This window comes from Globicephala melas, chromosome 11 (assembly GCF_963455315.2).
Source record: "Globicephala melas chromosome 11, mGloMel1.2, whole genome shotgun sequence".
NCBI classification, from domain to species: domain Eukaryota; kingdom Metazoa; phylum Chordata; class Mammalia; order Artiodactyla; family Delphinidae; genus Globicephala; species Globicephala melas.
Window position 1 is genome coordinate 44,945,809 of NC_083324.2, and position 21,718 is coordinate 44,967,526.

Here is a 21,718-nt window from a genome sequence, read left to right on the forward strand (position 1 = left end):
CATCATACTCGCCACTCAGTGGCCAAAAAAGAGCCTCTGTTTTTTGTCTGTCCCCTCTTGACGGATGCTTTAAGTTGTTTCCAGTGTTTGCTTTTTAACAGTGCTCCAAGGAACAGCGTTCTTGCGTGTACATCTTTTGGGTCACTTATCCTGCATGTCTGTGGGCTAACAGGAAACGTTCATTTAGGATTTTGCGTGCATCGCAGCACGGCCCTCCAGAGAGCCTGCCCCCATTAAGTGCCCAGCATCCACGTGGCGAAGTGGCAGTCTCTGAGTTTGATCAACCATTTTCATCATGGTTAATCAGATAGTCATAAAAAATGGTATTTCATCTTATTTTGTTTCTTTTTAATTATGAATGAGTCTCTGCCTCCTTTCTATTTCATTTTCTGCAAACAACCTGTTTTTTGTCTTTGCTCATTTTTCTGGTGGGTTGTTGGCCTTTAAGAGGTATTCTTGAGATATCGTTGTGTGTACAGAGGGTAGGGCGGTGTGCCAGGTTGAGATTCTTTTATATTTCGGAAGAGGAAAAAATGTCTTGAAAATACGATTTAACTATGACTATGTTTGATATTCACAGAAGTACAGGGTGCTAAGAGATTGTGTAAAGGGGATTTCTGAAGTGGCATTTCTTTCTCTTTTCTTTGGCCACGCCACGTGGCTTGTGGGATCTTAGTTCCCTGACCAGGGATCCAACCCAGCCCCTTGGCAGTGAAAGTGCAGAGTCCTAACCACTGGACCACCAGGGAATTCCCTGAAGTGGCATTTCTAAGAAGGTTTCTGTGGGAAAGTAGTCTTGGCAGAAATCTGAAGGATAAGTAGGAGATAGCAGGAAGGGAGGGAGGGAAAGAGCATTCCAAGCAGTGAAAATAGCATGAGCAAAGGCCCTGTGGTAGGAAGATACTGTGATAATAGTAGCTGACATTGATAGAGCACTTATTATGTGCTAGACACTGTCCTAAACACCTTTTGTGTCTAACTTCGTTTAATTCTCATCTGTTAGTTATCTCTCGCTGTGTAACAAACTTCCGCAAACCTTGGCAGCTTGAAACAGCAAACATTTATAGTTTCACATATTTCTGTGGGTCAGGTGTTGAGGAGTAGCTTAGCTAGGTGGCTCTGGCTCAGGGTCCCTCATGATGTTGCAGTCAAGGTGAAAGCTTGCACTGTGGAAAACAGTCTGGTAGTTCCTCAGAAGGTTCAACATACTAGTTACTGTTTGACTTACCAATTCTACTCCTAGTTACGTACCCAAGAGAAATGAAAACATAATTCCACACACAAAACTTTATGGGAGTGTTCCAAGCAGCATTATTCACAATAGCCAAAAAGTAGAAGCAACCCAAATGTCTATCAACTGATGAATGGGTAAACAAAATGTGGTATATTCATACCATGGAGTATATATAGTTCAGGAATAAAAAGGAATGAAGTACTGATACATGCTATGGCATGGATGACCCTCGAAAACAGTGTGCTCGTTGAAAGAAGCCAGACACAAAAGGTCACACGTGAAATGTCCGGAATAGGGAAATCGAACAGAGACAGGGGCCAGCAGGCTTTCTGGTTCCAGAGGGCGCTCTTGGAGAACTTTTGCTTTCAGTTTTCCTTTCTTCTCTCCTTTGCTTCTTTCTTCCTCTCGCCACTGCGTCCCCCTTCTTCTCTCCACCTCTTTCTTTTTCCTCCCACTCCTTTTCTCTCCTCCGTGCTACCTGTTCCCCATCTCCCTACTCCTTCCCTTCTCTCCTTCCTTTCCCTGTGTTTCCCCTCCCCCACTGCATAAAAAGAAACAGTTACAGTTTTTAATTTTTTGCCTTGTAAAACAATTTGACAACGGAGGTGGATCTCGGTTGGTGAAGACTTGGTAAGCCTCGCCGTCCCGTTCAGTCAGAACCTCTTAGGTAAAGACAGCAGGTTACAGGGAGTGCTGCGTTAATGTTCTTTGGTGTTTTCCAGCATGTGGGAGAGGTGAGGTTGGCCTGTTGTAAAGCTGGCCCTTTCCCTGTAGTGTCTTAGGTAACAGGCTTCCTGTGATAACGAAGGGCTTTGTAATGCTCATTGGGAAACACAGGGGTTTGTCGTGAAGGTGTGAGCTTGCAGGTGAGGGGATGGAGGGAGGAGGGCCTGTCTCACTCTGCCTGCAGTCCCTGGGCAGGACATCTTCTGAATTCTTGGATGGAGGTAAACGTGCTGGGAGAGGAATGGAGTGAAGAGGAGGCTTGAAGGCTGGAAGTTCTGGGAGTCTTCGGGAGGGAAGTGACCTCTGGGAGGGGAGGAAAGGAGAGAGGACCAGCTCGCCTCCGCTCTGGGCACCTGGAAGCTGCGCAGAAGCTGTGTTACCCTAGTTTCCCGCCCAGGGAGAGGCTGTTTCAGACCCTACCCAGCCCATCGGACTTTCTTCCCTGGCACCCCTGGGCACCGGGCTGGAGGAGGAGCTGGGGTACCGAGCGCGGTGAGCCTGGGAGCCCACGGCATTCTAGGGCTCTCCGTCTGCCCATCATGCTTTGTGATTACCTCTCACCCCCCAGAGCCCAGCTTCAGGGCAGAGTAAGGTGGACTGTTGGTTTTGTGCAGAATTGGGTTTTGTCCTGTGGGTGCCGCGAAAGTACCACAGAGGGAGGGAGGGAGGGAGGGCGGGCTGTGGGGTTGAAGCTGCATGGGAAGAGGCGATGGAGGCGATATGGGGGATCAAGGGGAGGGGGTCTTGAGAACTGTGAGGACTGGGGGTTGTGGGCAGGGAGGGAGATGTGTGGATTTCAGATTTCAGAGGTCGCTGGCAGAGGGGGAGCATGGGGTCCAGGAGTTGAGCGGTGGGGAGTTGGACGGTGTTTGGCTTGGAGGTGACGTGCCCATCACGTCATGGGGATGATGACTGCAAGCCTGATGCCGCAGGGGGACGGACTGGGCAGTGGACAAGTGAGCACAAGCCAGGGGCAGCGTGAGTCCTGTCGACTTCAAAAATATTCACAGCCTAACGATTGAGAGTTATGTTTTATTTGGTGGGAATTTTTAGGACTTCAAACCCAGAGGCAGCATCTCAAGTAACCCTGAGAGAACTGCTCCAAGGAGGCAAGTGGGGAGCCAGGTTGTATAGAAGTTTTGCAACAAAGGGCAGGTAGTCTGAATGTCAAAAGAATATCATTGGGGCATCCCTGGTGGCGCAGTGGTTGAGAGTCCGCCTGCCGATGCAGGGGACACGGGTTCGTGCCCCGGTCCGGGAAGATCCCACATGCCGCGGAGCGGCTGGGCCCGTGAGCCATGGCCGCTGAGCCTGCGCGTCCGGAGCCTGCGCTCCGCAACGGGAGAGGCCACAACAGTGAGAGGCCCGCGTACCACACACACACAAAAAAAGAATATCATTATGGGACTTCCCTGATGGTCCAGTGGGTGAGACTCCGCGCTCCCAATGCAGGGGGCCTGGGTTCGACCCCTAGTGGGGGAACTAGAGCTCGCGTGCATTCCGCAACTAAGAGTTCACATGCCGCGAGGAAGATCCTGTGTGCTGCAAGGAAGACCCTCTGCAGCCAGAATAAATAAATAAATAAAATTTAAAAAAGATAATTGTTAATTAAAAACAAACAGATATCCCAAGTTAAGGCATTTAGCACTTCTCTATGTATGGGAAGATGAAAGAGTCTGGGCTCACCGAAATCATTCCTTTGATAGGCATCTCAGCTATCTGGGGCCAGCCAGTATCCTGTGTTTTCACATCCTGAGTTTCCTCGGGGCTCACGGTAGGGAGTGGCTGCAGTCTGAAGGCTGCTAGATGGCAGGTATTCTCTTCCTTCCCGAGTTCCCTCGGGGCTCGCCAGCTCACTGTCTGGTGATGGCTGCAATCGGTGATGACTGTGACATCCTTTGTTTACTGATATAGCAGGCAGTATTCCATTTTTCAGTCTCAAGCTAGCAAGGACTTTTTAAGGCAGGTGGAAGAAAATGACCTGGTATGGCCAGAGGAGTCAGAGATTGCCAACACGAAGCCCAGACCCCCAGAGAGTCAGCTTAGGGCAAGACTCGAATTTTCCTCTTCCAGGAGGTTTTCAGCGCTAAACTGGATTTTGATCTACATGATGGACCGTGCATGTGGGTCATGTTCTTGGTGGGAGAGAAGGAAGGTCTTGCTTCTTAATGGTTAGAAACATGATGATGAGGCAGAGCCGATGGGCATGGGAACCCTGACCTCCCTTCTCTTCTTTTGGTAGGAATTCAGTTCTCACACCCAACCCAACACGTTAGATTTCAGTGTATCTAATAACTATACTTTTTTTTTCGGTGTTGGAAAAACCTCACAACAGACAACTCAGGTTGTCGTTAACTGTAGGTTTGAACTCCATTGCTCAGTGCTATTTCATTTCTATTTAAGGAGGGGTTTGTGGAGAGTAGAAATGGGAAGGGTCAAGTCTGAGTCTGAGGCAGGCCTGGAAGTACTGCATTCTGGTGTCCTCTCCTCCCTTTGTCTGGGACCTGCGGGAGGGTGTGGGCCTGCCCAGGTGCGGATGCAGCGCCACCTAGTGGGAAAGAGGAGCACTAGCAACTGGAGTGGTAGCCTTAACCTTGAGACCAGACACCTGCAGTGCCCTGGGTGTGCAACTTTTGAAAGGGATTGGAGGAGAGAGGAGTTACTTGTCTAAAGAGTATGACAGGTAGGGCCGGCAACTTTAGATGTGTAGAACAAAAGAAATCTGCTCCCATCTCTTCTCCTGCCTTGGTCCATCCCACCTTTATTTTATTTTATTCCCATCTGCTATTTGCTGGAGTTAATTCCAGGAGTTGTTTTTTTAAGGGAGGGTGTTATGAAAGCCAAGAGTGGCCACATCTTCCTTGCTTAGACTACTTGTTAGGAGATCCTGATGGTGATGGAATGTCAGTCCTATGCAGTGAACTTTATCCTCCTAGTTATCGGTGGCCGTACTTTACATGCTTTTAAATTGGGTGTGTGTAGTAGTTAGGTTTTGCTGTAGAAATGCTGGGTAACAAACGACTCTCAATTTCACAGTGGCTACTGCAACATTTACTCCTTGCTCTTTGTCTTAAGTTTCCATGCCTGAGCTTCAGTTCAGGTCTGCTTCACTTGTCTCATTTGAAGATTTGGGATGACGGGCAGCAGCTGTGTAGGGCCGTGTTCTTCTCCCGGCAGGGGACAGGAGCTCAAGGGGACAAATGTAACCACACAGGCACAGTCATAGCCTCTGATTGGACATGCAGTAAGTGACACATTCCATTGGCCCAGGGAAGTTCCATGGCCTAGCTCAAGGTCACTGAGTTGCAAAATGATACTTCATTCAAAGTGAGCCATAGCAAGGGTGGGGAATGAGGGAAGATCAGCCTGGATTTTAGGAGACCCTCAGGTAGCAGTAGTGGTCTTGAATGGCACAGGCATGTAGGTGGTCTTCAGGAAAGCCCCTGAAGTGGTGTCAGTGACCTTTAAGCCCTTTGCCTAGTCTCTTAGCTCTGCTGGGCTAGGGAACTCAGTGGGGGTGGGTAGGGGAAGGACCTGGGCTCCAATGGCCTAGAGTAGGGGCTAGCAGACTTATCCCTAAAGGGCCGGAGAGTAAATATTTTAGGTTTGTCAGTTCCGTGGTCTCTGCTGTTGTAGCTGACGGCGGCCACAGACAATACCTAAAGGAATGGGCGTAGCTCTTTTCCAATGCAATTTTTATTTATTAAAACAGGCAGGGGGCCGAATTTTACTGTGGACTGTAGTTGGTGGACTGCTGGTCTAGACCTTCAAGCCATGATCTGTATCAGGACTTCAACTTAACAATAAGAGAGAAATATCCCTTTTTAGCTGAGAAGCCAAAAATAAAAATTCAAAGGGCTCCTGTTGGGTCCAGTAATAGCCCATTCCCCTCAGCATTGTTAAGCCGTGAACAGTTGTTCCATTATCGTTGGAGTCTCCAGGCAGCCAGAGTTTATTGTTTCTAAGCATGAAATCTCATTTTGCTTGACCCATTTTCAGTAGAAATGGCAGTGAAGGGTATTAGAAATTCCTTGGGCTTTCCTAGGATGATAGGGAAGGTGATTTAACCTTTTGGATGGATTCAGATACGTCTTTCATGAACAGTGTTTGGCAGGAGATTTGGAGACATGCCCAAGGGTGGTAGGTGTGCCCAGAGACCTTTTTTCACATTCCTTGTGGGGTTACATTTTTGGTGTGTGAGTAACCACTTCATTGAGATAGAATTCACCCATTTACAGTGTATAATTTGATGGTTTTTAGTATGTTCACAGGGTTGTGCAATCATCGCCACAGTTAATTTTGGAACATTTTCATCACCCCAAAAAGACACCCCAGGCCCTTTAGCTGTCACTCACCAATACACTCACATGTCTCCCAGTGTGGCTGCATTTTTTTTTTTTTTTGCGGTACGCGGGCCTCTCACTGTTGTGGCCTCTTCCGTTGCGAAGTACAGCCCCGGACGTGCAGGCTCAGCGGCCACGGCTCACGGGCCCAGCCGCTCCGCGGCATGTGGGATCTTCCCGGACCGGGGCACGAACCCGTGTCCCCTGCATCGGCAGGCGGACTCTCAACCACTGCGCCACCAGGGAAGCCCTGCATTTTCAATAAGCTTTCAGAGAGTCGCTTTTTGGTTTCTGCTGTCCTTGCTTTTCTTGGCTCATCCCTGGCGTTGGGGAGTTGAGCAAGGAATCTTGAGTGGTCATCCATGCTATTCAAGTGCGCACCTCAGAGGAACTTTAACTGCTCCTGACACTTGTGTATCATACATACGTCACCTGATGAGATAACTTTAATTTTTTTCCTTTATTTATTTATATTTAACAAAGGCTTGTATTTCTTCATGTGTATTCTTCTTTGTAGGAGGTTATCCTTTGTAATTTTCTACATTTTGAGTTTACATTTGTGTTGGTTTGAAACCTGGTTCAAGTAACGTGGAATCGTTTCACGCCCAGGTTTTATTGTTTCATCTGTTTTAACTGTTTATTATCAGGCTGTAGTGATCTGTTTTTGGATGAGTTTGAAATCTTTTAATATCCAGATGATCTCATGTGATGTTCTGAAAAAGTAACCATTGTTCATTTATAAACAGAATTTCCTGTTCCGGAAGTTAGTTTAGATTAACAATAAGACAGTTGACTGCATTGAATGGTAGAGGCACAGCAGGAATTTCGGGTTCACAAAATTTTGTTCTATTAATAAAATAAAGTTTCTGTGATTTGGCACATAAGTCTTTATCTCAAAGTTTATCCCTTATGCTAACTGACTTCCTTTGTTCCTTGGTAAGGGCTGACTTTGGGGAGGAGAGGATGGACAGAAGGATTGGGCCCTGAACTCTGGTAGCTGCTCAGGCTGCCTTGAAGGTCTTTGAGAGTCTAACTGTAAATATTGGGTGTAAATGTTTTTGGAAACCAGAAAGCAAAGGTTAAGTGTAAAGAGTTAATAATTTGAAAACAGGAAATTGGATCTGAACCCCCAGATTAGAGCAACACAACCTAAGAGGGGGGAGGAAGATTAGTGAGATGAAGTATAAGCAAGTTATCCTATTTTTGCTACAGATAATGAGAGAAATACAGATTTACCTTCTAGTAATTTAAAGGTAACTACCTGTATCAGCAAGGCTTAAGCTTAGCTGCATAGAACAGTGCCTTCACCTGATAGGATTTATTTTTCTTTCACGTAAAAGAAGTTCAGAGGGAGGCTCTGCAGTGCTGGTGTGGCCCTCCTGTCCTCAAAGGCCTGGGCTTCTCCTGTCCTTCATTTCCACCATACTCATGGTTTCTATCCTTAAGGTCACCTCATGGTCTTAGAAGGCTGCTGAAGCTCCAGCTATCATGTCCAAGTTCCAGGCTGTAGGAAGGCAGCCTTTGGGAAAGCCTCACCATTCCATTGCTTAAATCTCAATGGCCAGAACTTAACGCTCTTGGTCATACCTTGCTAGGAGGGAGGCTGAGAAATGTAGACTTCCCAGGTCTTTGATACTAAGGAAAGTAGGAGAGGATGGGTGGTTGGGAAGCCACTAGCAGTGTCTACCATGCCTCTTTGGTGTGATATCATAAGGTGTCATATCTTAAAGATAGTGTGAACCTTCCAAATCAGTGTTTCCTTGTCTTTCACAACATGACCCCCATAAGAAAATGATGATGTTTGCATAGCTCAAAGGGTAAATGGTGGGCTTCCCTGGTGGCGCAGTGGTTGAGAGTCCGCCTGCCGATGCAGGGGACATGGGTTCGTGCCCTGGTCCGGGAAGATCCCACACGCCGCGGAGTGGCTGGGCCTGTGAGCCATGGCCGCGGAGCCTATGCGTCCGGAGCCTGTGCTCCGCAACGGGAGAGGCCACAGCAGTGAGAGGCCCGCGTACCGCAAAACAAACAAAAAGGTAAATGGTGATGGTAACTCATAGCTGGAGGCCACCCTGCCTAGTGCCTGCCGCCCTCCATTCCCAGCACTTGGAGGAAACTCAGCCCTAAATCACTAGGGAAAAGAAAAAAGAATCTGGTGACACATATTCTATAAAACAAAAGACAGGTAACTAACAGAACCTCGAGAGTAGAACCACCAGGAGGCAGGACAAAAGTAAGATCAGTTATGTCTGACATTTGAAGACAAAGTCTCTGAATGGGTCAAAAGTAAAGCTTTAGCGATGTGCTATGTTTTAGGAAGTCTCAAAGCAAAGTACTCAAGAGAGTGGAAGTTGGGAGGAGGAGGAGAATTTAGAGAAAAGAGAGTTACGCGGAGGAATTATTTAATCAGTGCGACCAGAGGGCCAGAGGCAGCGTGGGTGGTGGCTGTGGCCAATGGGTCCAGACTCTGTGTGAGAAAGCCAGGTCTAATACTTACCGCGTGATGTGGGTCCAGTTGCTTAACCTCTGTGCCTTAGTTTCCCCTTCTGTAAAGTGGGGATGATAGTAGTCTCCACTCTTAGGGCTGTTGGGAAGTTTAAATGAGTCAGTGGAGATAAATGCTTGGAGATGGTAGCATCCATAAACATTTGCCATTATTATTGCTGTTGTTCGTTATCGTTATAAAAAGTACAGCTGGATCCCTATATAGCTCCTTCAAACCCAATAAAATCCAGGTGATTCAAAGATAGAATGTTAAGAATGAAACCATAGAAGTGCTAGAAGTAAATATTGCTGGATATTTTAGTAATCTTGAGATGGGGAAGGCCATCCAAAGGCTAGGATTACAAAGGAAATGATCAAGGGGAGATTAAGAGGTACAAACTTGTAGTTGCAAAACAAATGATTTACGGTATGAAATGTACAGTGTGGGGAGTATAGTCAGTAGTTTTGTAGTATCTTTGGTTGGTGACAGACTGTGACTAGACCTATCCTAGTGATCATTTTGAAATATATAGAAATATTGAATTACTATGTTGTGTGTAACAGGAACTAACATAGTGTTGTAGGTCAGTTGTACTTCAGAAACAAACAAACAAAAACTCATAGAAACAGAGATCACCTTTGTGGTTACCAAAGGGGGGGATGGGTGCTTCGGGGGAGGGAGCACTGGATGAAGGCTGTCAAAAGGTACAAACTTCCAGTTATAAGATAGATAAGTACTAGGGGTGTAATGTACAACGTGATGAATATAATTAACTCTGTTGTTATATATGGAAGTTGTTGAGAGTAAATCCTAAGAGTTTTCATCACACGGAAACAATTTTTTCTCCCTTTAATTTTGTATCTATATGAGGTGATGAATGTTGCCTAAACTTATTGTGATGATCATTTCATGATGTGTGTAAGTCAAATCAGTACGCTGTCCACCTTAAACTTAATACAGTGCTGTAAGTCAATTATATCTCAGTAAAACTGGTGGAAAAAAATTTGACTGCACAAAAATTAAACTTTATACAGGCATTCTTGCTGTAGCACAATGTATTTGCTTCTGAAAAACTTTGTGTTCTACAAAATGGGACACTAAAAATAACAGGAGTTATGTGACTTTGTAACCAGAACCAATAAAAACCGTACATTGGGAGATAACGTGAGTAGAGTGGTCATCTTTTATTTATTTTTAAAAAATAATGGTAAAACATACATAACATAAAGTTTACCATTTTAGCCTTTCCTTTTTTGGCTGTGTTGGGTCTTTTGCTGCGTGCAGGCTTTCTCTAGTTGAGGCGAGCGGGGGCTACTCTTCACTGCGGTGCGCGGGCTTCTCATTGCGGTGGCTTCTCTCATTGTGGAGCACGGGCCCTAGGCGCGCGGGCTTCAGTAGTTGTGGCTCGCGGGCTCTAGAGCGCAGGCTCAGTAGTTGTGGCGCACGGGCTTAGCTGCTCCGAGGCATGCGGGATCTTCCCGGTCCAGGGCTCGAACCCAGGTCCCTTACATTGACAGGTGGATTCTTAACCACTGCACCACCAGGGAAGCCCGATTTTAGCCATTTTTAAGTGTACACTTCACCTTGTTGTGCACACATCACCTCTGTAAATCTCCAGAACGTCATCATCTTCCCCAGATGCAACTGCACCCATTAAACACAGATTCCTCTTCCCCGCTCCTCCAGCCCCTGGCAGCCACCTTTCTGCGTTCCGTCTCTGAATTTGATTCCTCTAACAGCCCCCACAGGAGGATTCAGAGTGTCTGTCCTTTTGTGACTGGCTTGTTCCACTTGGTGTAACGTCCTCAAGGTCCATCCATATCGTAGCTTATGTCAGAATTTCCTTCCTTTGTAAGGCTGAATAATATTCCATTGTACATATCTACCACATTTTGTTATCTGTTCACCCACTAAAGGACCCTTGGGTTGCTTCTACCTTCTGGCTATTGTGATAATGCTACTATGAACCCGGTGTACAAATATCTGGTCACGTCCCTGCTTTTACTTCTTTTGGGTATATACCTGGAAGCGGAATTGCTGGATCATATGGTAATTCTGTTTAACTTTTCAAGGAACCTGGTTGTGCATGTTTTTAACTTTATCAGGTATGTACTATAAACACACTTATGTATTTTGCCCTTCAGATGTTTTGGATTCCGCTCTCATTTTTAATCCCATATGGGAGATTACTTGTTTGAGGGTCATGGCAGAATTTTGGTTCTCCAAACATGCTGTCAAACCGTTTACTGCAAGTGTCGTTCCAATTTCCACCAGCTCCATCTGGCTAAACACTAATTCAGCTGTGAGCGCATTAATTACAATCACACTGACACTGGCTATTTTCATGTAAATATTTTCGCCTGGTAATTTAATAATTATAAGATATATAATATGTACGCTTTTAAGAGAAATTATCAAGAAAACTGGAAAACCAAAGTATTTTTTTCTATTTATTTCCTAGTAAAACAAATTGAAATGAATATTAATCCACCCCACCCCACCCCATATTTTGAGCATTTTCCTGCAGGTTTAACTCAAAATTAACACATTAATTTTTCCTTTTAAAATAAAATTTCTGTGCAGTTCTAGCTTTATGTCTTAGTGTTAGAATCAATCTATCTTGTAATGTGGTATCGTCTGCTTTTGTAGATTTCTGTGCCAAGCCCCTTGGAGTCACTATTTCTGCAAAACACTGCAATCAGTTTGATATCCGGGGGCCTCCATAGCAGGGTTCTTCTGACTTTGCTTTGTCCCGCCTCTTCCTGCCCTCTGGTTGCACAACACGCTGGCGAGTCTGAGTGGACGGGGCCACGTTCAGTTGCACGAGGCGGCACTTCAGCCTTGTGTTGGAGACCCTGCTCGTGAAGGCGGCCGCTGGGCGGCTCGGCCGTCTCCGTTTGTGCTGCTGTCATGGGGAGCTGGTGTCGTGTGTGATCAAGCCACTGCTCAGAACCTGACACCCCATCTGTGTGGAACTGAACCGGGGTCATTGTTTATCCTTTTTCTTAGAAAGAGTCACTTCTGGTGGCAGGTAAGGCCACGGCCCTTCCAGCGTCAGGTTTTGTTTCTCTCTCTGAATCCTGATTACCTTGGCCTCTCTGCTTCCATGCGAGTGTCTCTGGAGACACTGGTTACTGCTCACAGCGAGGCATCAAGGAAGAGGAGAGAAATCTTGTCCCCGTCATGTCCTTGTGGGGCTGGAATGTGAGCGGGAGGTGAACTCAGGATGGTGGGGACAGGAAGGCATTGGGAGACCTGGCGTCCAGTGCCAACACTGCTCAGCCACGAGATCTCGCCCAGGTCCCCGCACCTCTGGCAGGGCCTCAGTGTCCCCTTCTGTAAGTGGCAGGGCTGGGAGAGGCTGGCTTGGGTGTGAGCTCACGCCAGCCCTGGGGAGGGGTCTGAGAAGTCTCCGGTGGAAGTGGGGAGAGTGCAGGTGCGTGGGAGGGACGCGCGAGGGGACCACGTTGCCCTTTTAGACCGTTTGAACGTTGAGCCACAGGCCTTATTTCTCAGTTTTTTTTAAAGAAAGCAAATTTAGTTAATGAAAATCACAAGGGGCTGTCAACTCTCAAATGTTGATGGGCGAGATCCCCCTGGAGAACTTGACGTAAAAGCCAGCTCCTGGATCCCACCGTCATAGATCCTGGCACAGAAGGTCTGCGGTAGAAGCGAAGGAGCATATAAAGAGCCCATTACAGAAATGCTGTCTGCCCCGGGGCACCATCACCCCAGGCTCAGTTCTCGGGAGGGTCCCCCAGTTCTGCTGAAATGCCCACAAACGAGTGAAGGGAGGAGAAATGCTTTCTTGCAGGTTCCTTCCCTAGGTGATCCTCTCAAGGGGCCGCAGAGAGTAGCAGCGAGTCGCGTGTGGATTAGAGTTGGGGGGACGGTGTTGGGGGCAGGGGTGCGTGTGCAGTGGGCTCAGTCCCTTCCTAGTGGAATGACTTGGGCTCCTCGTGTAACCTTTGGGACCGTGGTTTCCTGGTTTGTAAATGTGTTCCCGCCCTTCCCCCTGCTCTGCCTGCTGGTTTGTGAGAGGAAGTGAAATGCAGGAATAGATACAAGTGGTTTGTATCGTTCAGCAGAATGTTTATTGAGCATTTTACTGGTTACCAGGCAGGGTGCTGGGTAAACAGTGGAGAATGTCAGCCTGCGGGGTGGTCCTGCCGCTTCCTGAGGCTCCTGGTGCGGGGGGCCATGCAGCGGACCGTGCCTCGGTCTCACGTCTGTTACTGGCTGCTGTGTGACGTTCAGCCACCTCCTCAGCCTCTCTGAGTGCAGCCCTCTTCTATTAAATGACGTGGTTGAGCCAGTGATTTCTAGTTCTAAAGGTCCCTTTGTAGTTGGTGAAATCATAACTTTTGTGGTATTCTAGAGAATAATTACTAACACTGAGTTCCCCGACGAAGCTTAGGTGAGGCTCTTAACTATGTGACCCTATGATAGAGAAGAATTTTCCAGAAGGACGTCTGGCAGATACCAGTTGCAAAGTATCAGGTGTGTCCCTGGCACCAGTATGGCCTGTGTGTGAGTCTCTGAGCCCATGCCCTTTAATCCTAGTAACTCCAGAAAAAGGCGTTGTTTCCAAGTCTGTACAGAATGATTTGCAGGCGGCTGAGTAGGTGAGCTGCCTCGTCTTGTGAAGACTTTAAAACATGGCTATGGGTTTGCAGTCACTGCCAAGGTTAATGGGTAATGACAGGGGCTTAGGACCCTAGCCAGAACTTCTTCAAGCGCGGGCTGGGGTCACGTTCTTTGCTTGTCACCTTTAGTGCAGTCTGGAACCTTCTCCCAAGGCCCAGAGTTAGACACCAGGATGGGAAACCCCGGCGTGCAAACCGGAGGCACATGTGTTTAATTTGACCTCAGGTATTTACAGAATTCCCAACTAGCGTCCAACATTTAAAAATCAGGGAATCTTATGTAGAAATACAGATCCCCGCCTTCTCAGAAGAAGTCGGCATATCCAGGTGCTATGGGCCCCCCTCGGTGGAGGTGGGGTGTGCTGGGAGTGGCGGCCACCCCCAGACACAGCCTGGTGGCTCAGAGACACTTTGGGTAGAAAAAGAGCTTTTCTGCAACCTGATGCCTTTGTTCTGCAGATGGAGAGACAAAGTCCCAGATAAACCAAGACGTGACTTGCGGGTGACGTGGCGAAGTTGGGGGCAGGGCCAGGGCTGGGAGCCCATTCTCCGAACTCCTGGAGCCGCTCTTGCTGCATCCAGGGCCTCAGGCACTTGCCAGCAGGTGGCAGTCGTGGTGCTGGCTGGCCTGCCTCAGGGTCTGGCTTTCCTCCTTCCTCCTTTCCTGTGCCCTTCTGTTCCTCTCTTACTTTGATTTTGCCAGATTTTCTCTGGCCAAGCTTTTCCCCTTTGTCCAGCACTGCACTCTCTCCCTCCTTTTATCCTCGCCTCTCCCCCTGCTGTTTTTCCTAGGATCTCCGGAGCCTGGGGGAGTGTTCAGGATACTGTCCTCCTCTCCCTTGCAGCTCTCTGTTCTCCTGGGCCCAGCGCCCTCAGCTCCTGTGTACAGGCAGAAGGCCCAGAAACCCCAGTGGAGCTACCCCCCCCGCCCATCTGGAGGTGGCCACCACTCAGAGCCTATAACTGTGTGGTCCTAGATATGCTGGCTTTTTCCAACAGGCTAGGGATCTGTATTTCTGCATGAGATTCTCTGATTTTTAAACGTTGGACACTAATTTAGAGCTGCAGTCTCTGCTGTAAAGTGTATGCATCATCTGGGGCGCCTGGCACGTTTCATGAACCTGGCGTGTCACCTTTGCATCAGTGCAAATGCTTAGATGGAGGGGTCCCCTTCAAGCCCCGTCTGGGGGTTATGGATCTAGCCCAAGTCAGGTGGAGAGTGGACATAGCTGGACCTACAGCCCCAGACCCTCAGGGCCCTTTCCCACCTCCCACAGCCCTCAGTGAAGCCCCCATCCTTGGACAGGAGGACCCGCTTCAAACCTTACGCCTTGGAGAAAGCTAGGAAGGGTTATAGCTCTGAAGAGGTGAAAAGAGGTCTTACATTCTGCTCCCAGGGCGGTGCTATAAGAATGCTGGACATTGGATTGGATTTGCGTTTGCTGAGCGGTTGAGGCGACATTCACTTCCCCGTGGGGACTTTCCTCTGTGCTGGACGGAGATACTGAGCGAGACTTGAAAAGACATGGACACTAGATGGCTCCACCTCCCCCATGCTAAAGGCTGGGTGTTTGTCCGACTAGGCTTGCCACCCGTTGCTGATTCTTCCTCCCTTTTTCCCATCATTCATCCAGCGCTTACGGAGCACTTCCTGTTGCCCAGCGTGATGCTGAGGGCTGGGTTAGATGTTAAGGGGTAATTCAGAGCTCCTCCCCAGGGACTCTCTGTTAGAAAACGCATGTCACATTGTAGTGAAATAATCTCTGTACTAAACACATAGCCAGAGGGGAGAGGTCAAGGGAAGCTTGAAATATGGGGTGAATGTGAGTGATATTTTGCGATGGAGTTTGCTGGCAGGGAAGGGCATTCCAGACAGCGAGAACAGCTGGTGTCCAAACCAAGGTCTGTGCAAAAATGTGTTTGGAGGATGGCAAAAAGTTGGTGTGGCTTCACTGAAGGGATATTTGAGAAGTGGCTTTAATAAGGTAGACGTGTATTTCTTTCTCTCTTAAAAGTCCAAGTGGTAGATGGCCCAGGAGTGCTGCCCCTGCCTGCTTGTCCGAGGCACCCAGGTTTGCTCTGGTAACCCCCTAGGTGCTGCCTTTACTTATACAGTTGAAGGCGGCTCCTCCAGCACCACCCCATCTCTGCATTTCGACAGTTGGATAGGGTCTGACTCGGAAGTTCTGTTTACATCCTGTTAACCAGGCAGATGGACTGACCTTACTGCAAGGAAAGGTGGAAAATGTAGTTTTTAGCTGCGTGGCCACGTGCCCAGCCACACCTTCGGGGTGACTTTACCGAAAGAAAGAAGCAGAAATTGGATATCGGGAAGCAGTCAGTAGACTTTGTCTTGGGAAAGTGCGGGCTGAATCATGAAGCACTTTATAGGCAGCTGGGAGGTTTTTAAAGCAGGGCAATACTGTGATTTTAAAAGTGTTTTTCACAGATGGAGCCGGCATCCATGGGGCTGTTGTAATTGGAGAAGGGGAGGATGCTGAGCCTAAGTCCACCCGACTTGCCTGGGTGAGCCTGGCCTTCGATGGTTTGCCAGGCTGGGGGTCGGTGGGTTCCGGGCTGCTGTTGCTGTCGATCTGCCAGAAGCCATGGACCTTTCGGGGCCTGGGCTCACTCAGGAGGTGGATGCCCTTCATTTGAGACTTACCCGAGACTCCATGGTATAGCTTGTTAATAGTGTGAGCTGGAGCAGTGGAGAAATGATGACCGTAGAGAGCATTCAAAGGTGCCTTTCCTCCAGGTGAGGCCAGCAGTGCCCTTTCACGCACTTGAGCTTGAGTAAGCGCCAGGGGTGGGGGTGGGTTGGCAGACAAGCTACTTCAGTTCTTGTCTCTACTTCCTACGCTCTGGAAGGAAAAATCATCCAGACACCTCCCTGATTTGTCAGTGTGTCTAGTTGGACACCTCTACCATACTTAGGAAATCTGTACCTGTTGAGAACGAAAACTTCCCGTTGAGAATAGCCTGGGAATCCCCCAGCATTTCTAGTGCTCTCGCCTGGGAGACGGGCAGCAGTTGGCAGAGGGAAGGGCACAGCTCACAGTCAGACGGCTGAGGCTTCTCGCACACAACCTACCACTTACTTAGCCAGGTGACCTTGCCCTACAAGACATTCCACAGCTCCTGTGAATCAGCTTCCTCACCTATCAGTCAGAGCAAATATTAGCTACGTCACGGGTTGCCGGGAGGGTCAGAGAATGCACTGAAGGCTCCTGGCTTGGTACTTGGCACGGTGAAAGCCTTCCGGGGGAATTCTCAAAGGCTCTCATATTATGTTTACCCAACCTCAGGCCTCAGATGTGTCTTCTCCATGTGGCAGAGGTGGTGTCCCGCTCCACAGGGGGTCCTTGGGGCCCCTAGCCCTGCAGCCAGGGTCCAGGAAAGCTCCCGGGGCAGTCTTTATAATCGTCTCCTAATTCTCTGGGCCTGCCACACAGCTGAAAACTTGTTGACGTTTACATGGCGGGTCACATTACGGAAAAATCAAACATTCAGAGTTTTTTAAAAAGGCTTTTTGACACAGCCTCACCTTTGGATACTTGATCTCGCTGGTCATCAAACACTTTAAGGAAAACGATACCTCTCGGGCACAAGGACCCGCACTGTAAATATGGTGACCTTCAGCCCTGGGAACCTGGAAGGACAGGGGAGTCTCAGCGTTTGAGCAGCTGCCAGTGTGCTCACAAGTAACACGGTGTTCTTAGAAGGGATTTTATTTTTATTTTTTGGAGTCCGTTGCCTTTCCCACCACCAAATGGCAGTGACACCAGAAGATTCTAGCCTGTCGTGTGGGAGCGTCACGCAGGAATGTGTTGGTACCCTGCCCGTCCTCCTAGGGACAGGCTGGCGTGGGCTTTTGTGGAGCAGATCTATGGTTAGCCAAGAGATGCCATCGTTTGGGTGTCATCCCTCCTTGACCCTGTATCCCCTCAGCCAGATGCTCGTCATTTTATGGTTGTGAGGCCTCACCTCGAGATGAGCTTTGTGGGAACTTACTCCCCACTCGACTGTGAGACGAGGAAGTACTTCCTTAGTTAGGAGCTCAGCTGGAGCCTTTTGGAGGGTGTTTTGTCGTTGGTGGGAGATGATAAAGAGATATGAGGCATCTTCTGCCTCGAGGTTGGGCTGCTGGCCCTGACCGAGGGGAGGGCATCTCTCTGTTCTCCGCAGACCTTTGCAGAGTGTCTGAGCAGCTCCAGCCTGGTGGGGGCTGGCTGAAATGCCAAGTGCGCTGGCTGTGACATTTCCCACATGAGACAGAGAATCCTGAGCGTTCACATGTCCCCCTCCAGTCCCCAGAGCTCCAAGGAAAATTTGAGATGTCTTTACTTTCCACTTATAACTCTTTCCACAAGCACTTGAAAAGCCATGTGGACTTCCTGAGTCGAAATGTCCTGCAGTGAAGCTTTATATGTTGAGTTAAGCAAGAACGGTTAGCGTGGAGTGGTAGGAGGTTTGGCGGGGGGGGGGGCGGCTAGCAGGTGCTTTCCCTGGGCTCCTGCCCCAGAAGGGGGGAAGTTGGCCGCTGAACGCTCTCTTTACCTGTGATTCCATAATTTTTTTGGCCGCCGTGCAGCCTTCTTATTAAATACGAAGGAGATGGGGATTTTGGTAAGTCTCTGGCATAGCCCTTCTTCTGGGCAAAGGTGTCCACATTCTTCCTGAGGAAGACAGGTTAATACTGCCTGGTATGCTCAAAACACCATTCTGTCGGGGGAGAGGTGGTATTCGAGCTGTGCCTTGACGGAGGGGCACTTGTTGGTTTAATGGCTGGAAGCCCCATGAGGATACAAGCATTGCAAAGGCAGGACCATGACTGTTGCATTTTGCATCGTGTCTCCTGTGACTGTGGGACTCAGGATGTAGTTGGATGGTGATGGATGGATGGATCGGTGGATGGAAGGAAATGCAGGAGGATGAACAGGTGAATGACTGAATTAAACAAAGGCAAAATCTTATCTCTGTGGAGACACGGTTTGAATAGTGGCAGGAAGAAGTTTGGCATATTGGTGAAATTATAACTGGTTTGGCTTAATTGTAGAGTCATTGAGAGAATGGCCAGAGAAAGGGTTGGAAAGAAAGACTTAGCCCAAATGGTGAAAGCACAAGAAATTTGGCTTTACATCACAGAAAGTGGGCAGCTAAACAAGCAGGAACTATTTCAGGTAGGTCTGGCAGTAAGCATGCATAACTCCTAGTTTCAAGAGTAGAATTTAAATTGGAAAAGGATCTCTGATGTGGCCTCATCTGGCCTCTCTGTGCTGCGGGTAAGTAGCCAAGACACTGGCTGTAGGCCCCAGGGTTAGGCCACCAGCAGCGGCAGGGCCACCACCAGGTCGGGCTTTCATCTCTCCATCTTGTCCCCTCCAGACGTGTGCAACAGCACTGACCTTCCGGAAGTTGAGATCATCAGCCTGCTGGAGGAGCAGCTGCCCCATTACAAGCTAAGAGCTGACACCATCTACGGTTATGACCACGACGACTGGCTTCATACCCCCCTCATTTCTCCAGATGCCAACATTGACCTCACGACCGAGCAGATTGAGGAGACGCTGAAGTACTTCCGTGAGTGATTCCCCTTTCTTGTGATGCCCTGTCCTCCTTAGCCATGGCCGCACGTGAGCGCTTGTCCTGGCCGCTGCATCTTGCAGCCTGCCATCTGTGGAAAGTACTTGAAGAAATGCGGCTGTGGGATTTAGCCCCATAAAAGGCCTTGACTTTGAGTCTTCTGGATAGAAATGTCAGAGTAGTGGGGACAAGGATGAGTTTTCATTTAAACCAGCTTTCTCTTAACCATATTGAAGAATAGAAGATGCTCCCACGTTCGCAGGGCAGAAATGGAGTCACAGATATGGGGAACAAACGTATGGACACCAAGGGGGGAAAGCGGGGCGGGGGCGGGCAGTGGTGGGATGAATTGGGAGATTGGGATTTACATATATACACTAATATGTATAAGATAGATAACTAATAAGAACCTGCTGTATAAAAATAAATAAATAAAATTCCAAAAACTAACTAAATAAAAGTTTACTAACAACAACAAAAAAAAAGATGGAAAAAAAAAAAGAAAATGCTCCCAGGGACTTCCCTAGCCAGGGCCAAAAAAAAAAATGCTCCCATTTCCTTCCATGTAAATCCTTAGAAACTTGTGTTGGAGAGGAGCTTGTCTGCATTTAAAACCCAAGGTATTGGGAATCTCTAGGCTGCTCAGTGTTTATAGGACATAGCCTGACATATCAAGGCTGCTGATTTCTGTATGAAAGCCCACTAAGCTGGTTATTCAGGAGAGGCAAAATGTTGCTGCAGCAGCAAACTGGTCCTGCCGTGGGCTGCAGAGCTGACACCTGTTAGGGTGAGCAGTACACTAGGTGGGGCTTCTTTCAGTGTGTTTGTGATGACAAGGATGTGAAACTTGATTTTGCAGGTTTGAAAAATATACGATAATTAAAAAAATTCACACCAGTGATATTGCTTTTTTTGTTTTTAGATTGAGGTCTAGTTGATTTACAACATACCAATGATATCTCTGATGTTCACTCAAGATGTAATTTTTCTCTTTAGAAATTCACGGCAGCCCTGTGAGATTGGGAAGACCAGTTCTCTTTTGTTTTGACCCTCCTGACTTAAAATTCAAGTTAATTTGAACCTAGTCTAAATTAGTGATGTCACTTTGAAAGTGACATCATTTACATATCCATGTATCATTGTGTCACCTTTAAAAAAAAAAAAAGAGTACAGCAGTCCTGCTTCTACTTCGAGATAACTTGGTTCAAAACCGACTTATTCAAAATAAATAAATAAATAAATAAAGTGGGGGAAAAACCCCCAGCGTTTTGTGCATCTGTAAAGTTTTCTGTAATTATTTTTGCTAATACAAACCAATCTCCAATATTCTTGAATTTGTGAAGTCATTAATAATAAACAAGTCGAACTTGCAAGTTTCTTCTTTAGCATGTATCTGGGCTATTTTCACATTTTTCTCTATTAGATATTAGTAAGGAAGGAATTTTGTTTAAATTGGCCTGTGTTTTTATACTTCATGCAAACCCTACAGTCTGTTTGTGAGCACTGCAGACGGTCAGTTTTGATAGGAGTAAAAATAGAATAGTCTACACCAGGGCAGAGATGAAGCACATTAGACTTGAACTAATGGTCAAGTTGACGCTTCAGAACTTCCAGTGTATCTTGTAGCCTAGAGGAGGCTCATTACAAGTCACTTTTGTTTACTCACGGTATCTGTATGCCCAGGGACATGTGGTATTGTGTGGAAAACCGCGTCCTGGGTGACCTCCCTGGTAGGTTTCGTATTTGGTTTCTCCAGACTGCTTCACAGTAGAATTCACAGCAGAGTTATTTTTCCAGAAATCCCTGTGTGTTACTTACTCTTCCTTAACAGACCCTCCTATGATCCTGCAGGACTCCGCTTGGCCATTTCTGCTGAGGGAGGCTGCCGGGTCCCTCATACACACACTGATTAATCACTTACATTCACAGTATGATTGGAACACCACCCAAGGATAATACTTCACTGTTGTCAGAGACCTTTCATATGAATTGGCTCATCTCATCCGTGTAAAATGTCTACAGTTTGGGCCAGGCTGATTTTATTATCAAAGAAATTGAGGTGTGGAGGGCTCGTAGTATTTATTCCGTAGCACTGATCTATAGCTTCTAACATCCTTTTAACAGTATACTTGAACAGACATTGTGGCTTGTTATTATTTGTTTGTTTTGCTTCTAGTGATATTTAAAGGAGAGAGAGAAAAAAAATCCTGCTGGATTTGGCAGTGCATAACACAAATTATAATAAAATTAGAAAATCAAAATAAACATTGAGCAGAGATTCCGAAAGTTCTTAGAGCATGGTTGCCTTCAAGTCTAACCTTAATTCTGTATTTTCTTCTGTGGTACGTGCGCTTAGAGCAAAGTGGGTATTTGCTAAATATCAATTAAATGAACGATCAAGCGTTAACTCTTAACTTAAATACAGCGCCCTCTAGAGCAGGGCTTTCAAACTGAGGTCCTGGGACCCCCAAAGAGTCTGTAGAGAGAAATTGGAGTTCTGTTAACTTGTAAAGGAAAAAAAAATGACATCCTTAATTTCATAAACTTCTAACTGAAATGCAGCATTTACTTTCATTGTGAACATAGACAAAACAAAGCACAGTGGTATTACCAGGGCCTGTGACTTTGCCACCAGTAGAAATCACAGATATTTTCATGTCATGCTACAGAAGAAGCAGATACAGAAGAAATAAGGTCCTTA

General features: G+C 47.4%; 1 protein-coding gene across 11 annotated transcripts in view; it reads left to right on the forward strand.

Annotated features, from left to right (window-relative positions):
- The window catches only part of TRAK1 (trafficking kinesin protein 1), a 104,555-nt gene that overhangs the window by 7,652 nt on the left and 75,185 nt on the right, over positions 1 to 21,718 (forward strand). For 9 of the 11 annotated variants that reach the window (XM_030846154.2, XM_030846162.2, XM_030846147.3 and 6 more), the window contains exon 2: positions 18,820 to 19,014. Coding sequence is in view for 7 of the 11 variants with exons in the window: in XM_030846147.3 (XP_030702007.1) it covers positions 18,820 to 19,014 (195 nt within the window). In the remaining 4 variants the exon portion in view is untranslated. Of the gene's footprint in view, positions 1 to 11,700; positions 11,817 to 18,819; positions 19,015 to 21,718 lie in introns of those variants that run through there. The other 2 variants (XM_060308614.2, XM_070046664.1) reach the window with 2 other exon arrangements.